This window comes from Alosa pseudoharengus, unplaced genomic scaffold (genome assembly GCF_046254945.1).
Source record: "Alosa pseudoharengus isolate Yale_2024_CS ecotype anadromous, Long Island Sound unplaced genomic scaffold, YU_APseudo_1.1 YU_APseudo_1.1_scf_12, whole genome shotgun sequence".
Classification (NCBI taxonomy): Eukaryota; Metazoa; Chordata; class Actinopteri; order Clupeiformes; family Clupeidae; genus Alosa; species Alosa pseudoharengus.
Window position 1 is genome coordinate 36463206 of NW_027468587.1, and position 5000 is coordinate 36468205.

The 5000-nt window shown below is 41.5% G+C and overlaps 1 protein-coding gene across 1 annotated transcript in view; it reads right to left on the reverse strand.

The window, feature by feature from the left end:
* The window catches only part of dgat1b (diacylglycerol O-acyltransferase 1b), a 14389-nt gene extending 10584 nt beyond the window's left edge, over nt 1-3805 (reverse strand). The window contains exons 1-2 of the mRNA XM_076281161.1: nt 3305-3805; nt 2796-2883 (exon numbers count right to left, since the gene is read on the reverse strand). Coding sequence (XP_076137276.1) covers nt 2796-2883; nt 3305-3525 — 309 coding nt within the window. The 5' untranslated portion in view covers nt 3526-3805. The remainder of the gene's footprint in view (nt 1-2795; nt 2884-3304) is intronic.
* Between the last annotated feature and the right edge of the window lie 1195 nt (nt 3806-5000).

Consider the following 5000-nt stretch of genomic DNA (forward strand, 5'->3'; position numbering starts at 1 on the left):
GTGTGTTTTGTAATTTGCCATAGTTTTTTTTTTATTTGATTGTGTGTTTTGTGATTGATTTATCTATTCTCCCATTTGTTGCTGTGCTTTGCACTTCAGGGCCACCATAGAAGGCCCCTTGTATGAGGTAACCCTATGTATGTAAGTATATGTAATAATAATAGCTCTGTAGTAGCATGTAAGTTACGTAAGCCTTTTTATCTGTCTGAAATCAATTCAATTATTTTTTTCCATGTAGGAAACTTTTGGTTTCTTTTGGTTTTGGCTTCATGTCCATTGTGAAAGTACAGAATGCCCCAACACTGGCAGGCCTATTACAAAACACACCACAATGCAACATCTCTGTGTTACTCTGCAGTGTGTCCCTCCCTGAAGTTCTCTGAAAGAGTGAAAAACACAACTCTGTATGCTGGCCATTGCCTAAGACCTAAAACACAACTCTGTATGATGGCTCTAGTCTAGTCTAAGACCTAAAACACAACTCTGTATGATGGCTCTAGTCTAGTCTAAGACCTAAAACACAACTCTGTATGATGGCTCTAGTCCAGTCTAAGACCTAAAATACAACTCTGTATGATGGCTCTAGTCTAGTCTAAGACCTAAAACACAACTCTGTATGATGGCTCTAGTCTAGTCTAAGACCTAAAATACAACTCTGTATGATGGCTCTAGTCTAGTCTAAGACCTAAAACACAACTCTGCATGCTGGCTCTAGTCTAGTCTAAGACCTAAAACACAACTCTGTATGATGGCTCTAGTCTAAGATCTAAAACACAACTCTGCATGCTGGCCATAGCCTAAGATCTAAAACACAACTCTGTATGATGGCTCTAGTCTAAGATCTAAAACACAACTCTGCATGCTGGCTCTAGTCTAGTCTAAGACCTAAAACACAACTCTGCATGCTGGCTCTAGTCTAGTCTAAGACCTAAAACACAACTCTGCATGCTGGCCATAGCCTAAGACCTAAAACACAACTCTGCATGCTGGCCATAGCCTAAGATCTAAAACACAACTCTGCATGCTGGCCATAGCCTAAGATCTAAAACACAACTCTGTATGCTGGCCCTGGGTTAAGTCCTGGGTTGGCCCAGATGGACGCCCCTGTACTGACTGAGGCTAGTCTGCAAATGAGAACCGACTCACCTGGCAAGAAGAGAGCTGGGGCAAAACTACAGATGAGTGTGTGTAGAGGGGAGGAGAGGAGAGGAGAGGGAGAGATAAGATGGTTAGTGGCGTGTTGGTGCATGCATGGCTGCTCTCATTCTCTCCGCTCCAGACTGGATAGGATTGAGGCCATTAAAAAGGAGCCTGCATTCTTACAGATCTGCTTCACTAGCTCAACAGTTTGCAATTACCAAGCATCGGAAGACAACAGCAAAAGGCCATTGAACCTCTGACAGACACCTTTACTGTGTCCGTCAATGTCACTTCCTTTACAGATTATCCTACAAAGGATGTGGGCCTTGGAGGGCTGGGGAAAGAGCCTTTACAAGTTGGAGGGCTATTCTGAATGCACCGAGGGAGAAACTACACACCCCTTCACACGGTCAACACAACCAGGACCAAGGTTTTGCAATTTTGCACTGCAATGCACATGTTAAAGCAGCATCAGTGAGGGTTATGAAAATTGATGCCTTGTGTATAAGCAGTGAGCACAGGTAAAACAATAGCCTACTAGTACAGTATGCCTGCACCTATACTAACCAATCTAGCATTAGTACATATGATTCATAATTACTTTTTGCTATGAGCAATAGTCAAGCCTATTCATTTTCAAGTGACTTACATTATACAGTATCTGAACCAAAAATCAAACAAAACACATCGGAGGGAGCTCCCCGAGGAACTCTACAGTGTTTTGCTATGGTGTGGGAGACAGGCTTACTCCACTCAGTTTGATTCCAGTTCACGGAGCCAGGGCTCTGTATGAAGACCTTTATTTATTGATTTATGTTTACAGTGAACTCAGAGAATGGACATCTAATGGATCATGAAGAGATAATCGCTGAACGTGACAAAAACTGTTATGGGTTAGAAACCGCTTACATTACCTTTAATTAAGAGGAATAGAATAGAATAGAATAGAATAGAATAGAATAGAATAGAATAGAATAGGATAGGATATCTATTGGAATTACACTAGTGAGGTTTTTGTAAATTGAAGTTTGCCGTTTCCACACTCAGTTCAAGAACAACGCATGGAAAATGCTTGATGTCGTGTCTGGCATATTTGGCAAATGCTGTAAAATGGAGAGGGAAGGACCGGAGAGATCAATGGGTTGAAAGGTTAAAGAGAGAATAGGTAAGGTCTGCATAGAATGAATGTCTGATTATCACAGTGCTAAGAAGTGTAATACATGCAAGACATGGCTATGATTTTGCTCACCATGTGTATATTAAAAAAAAGATAGTTTGTGACCATGAAAAATGAAATAAATAAATAAACAACACTGTCCATTTCCACCACTGACAGCACAACAATGTAGCTGCCCAACATCAGTTCCGGATTCCTTATCAGAAATAGTCTAATGTGCATTCAGTCCCTCGCCAACCATGTTACCAACCTGTAGGACCTCCCCAACATTATTAAACAAACTGGTTACGGTCTAGTCATATTTCCCACCAAAAAGCAGCGTACCCATGTTTGAAGTATTTGAATCCTGATTTGAATGTATACTTTCATATCATGTCACCCACTGAAGATGAGTGTCGCTCAGTCATACATAGAAAGCAGATACACTTGGGCAAAGAGGCTGGTATGAGGAAAAAACATAGTTCTCATTAACACTCACCAGCATGACAACACACCAGTTGAGGATGCCTCTGTAGTTACTGAATTCACTGGAAGAACTGAGCAGGGACTCTTGCAACGTGTGACAACTGGGGACAAATTATGAGAAAAAGACTAATATGACATACAGTTGGCCTATTCCTGAGAAAAGACACACCTGAAATATTACGAAATAATTGGATATCTTTGACTTGAATGGCAGGGTGAATCAACATTATTGGTAATTAATCAGTAATTAATTGGTATTTAAGTTGATGATAATCTATATAATCTCCTGGATTTCTCTTATGAAATTGGTAAATGCATAGTGAGTCACTCCACTGAAATGACTAAGTAGGTGTGTCTTCCAGCTCACCCAGTTACCATCTCTGACTTCCCTGTCGAATTGAGATACACCCACAAGGTTACAACCAACGCCACTGACATAGACAGGTAGAGTAGACAGGTATGGTCATTAAAATCATTGATTGGTGATTGGAAATGTGAGTGTCAAGTATCATCTGTTCTTACCTCATTTTATCACCACGACCGTTTCGTTTGTTTTTTTCGTTTGCATTTTCAGCTTGTGATTCCTGTGCCTTGCGCTTCGTCTTGCCTGCTCTGTCAGATTTCTCATTTAATCTTCCGTTCAATTCATTTAGGTTTTTCAAAGAGCCACGTCTCGTATTCGACAAGGTTACCCGTCTTTGACGAGTGATGGGACCAACTATTTCCCTGTCATCCATTCTCATAAATGTTCATTTGGAATCGCCAATGGTCGGCTGTTTAGTTACTTTCGCTGCAGTGTACAACACGTACGCTTCAACAGAAGTGCTTAACAGGATCAAAACTTCATAGGTTGTTTGCACACTTGCTGCGAACTATTCCACACCATAGACTGTACCAGTTCCACACTCCAAGTGACCAAGTTCCGCGTTTCGAAAGTTGACGTTAGGGGTTTGACGAATAGGATTAACAGGAAGTTTTCCCACTGTCCTCCGTTGAACTCCCATTCAACAAACTCAATACGCATTGATTGCGTAAAACACTGACGTGGAACTTGAGCTGGTGTAGTAGACTTTGACTTCCTTGAAAACTGCTTTTTGTGCGGCTTTCATCACTCTCACCAAGATGTTGAAATAGTTGCTTGTATTGTATATTTCTTGCATTGATAGATTTGGCACTTGTGAAGCAATATGTTCTTTTATTCTTGTGCATGTATGTTGCATGAGATGGCTCAGTTGTGTGGTTTAGGAACCACATGTGGTGCAAGTTGGCAAGAAATATTCACTCTGGTAAGATATTTTCCAGTAATAATCATGATAATCATATATGTCATTTGGAAAATGTTTAACTGAGTAATGGGCCCAGGATTTAACACTGCAAAACTCAATAGTTTGTTGAACTTCAGAAACCCTGAGCATCCATTATTCCTCCACAAAATTGTCTGGTCATAACCTTTTCATCGAATGCTGAGGGCATCCACATAAAAATACAGTCAGTCCTCAGTACTTTCAGAGTTTAGGGATTTTTTAAAAAAAATCTACAATTAATTCCTTTTTCAGCAAGAGAATAAAATGGGTGAGCCCATCTTCTCAGAGTGCAATAGAAGTGAATGTGACCTCAGATGGTGTATGATTTCCTCCTCCTCTCTCCCAACTCAATGGAGATACACTGGCTGTTGACTTGGCTGCCAGCCTGCGAATGAAATAAGGTCCGCAATTGAAGGTTTTTTTCTAATACATCTTGCCGTATGGGCCTTATTTTGTCAGGGTTGTCAGAGCAGGCAGACTTTCCTGATGAAGCTGGTGAGGACAGAGAGGGTGGGTGTATGTGTGTGTATGTATGTGTGTATGTGTGTGTGTGTGTGTGTGTGGGGGGGGGGGGCTGTGTTGAAAGGTTGTCCTTGGTTCTTTAATGAAGTTGTGGGGCTGAAATTACTCACTCTGCAATGGAGGTGAGGGAGAGAAAGAAAGAGGGTGTTTTTATCATGGGGTGCCACATTTACTCAGAATCATTAGTGACCAAAAGCTAGTTTATCTCAGTTGAGGTGCCAGCAGACAGATCGGGGTGTCACGGGTGCCACCGGTGTCAGCACTTTTGCGGTTCACTCAAGGTCTCTTGTTGCTCTCGCCAGCAGACCGCCATGCCACAGAAGGGTTTGAGTCAAATCCGAGGAGCGCTCCATATCATTGGCTCAAAACAGTAATCACAGCTCTAATGTTGT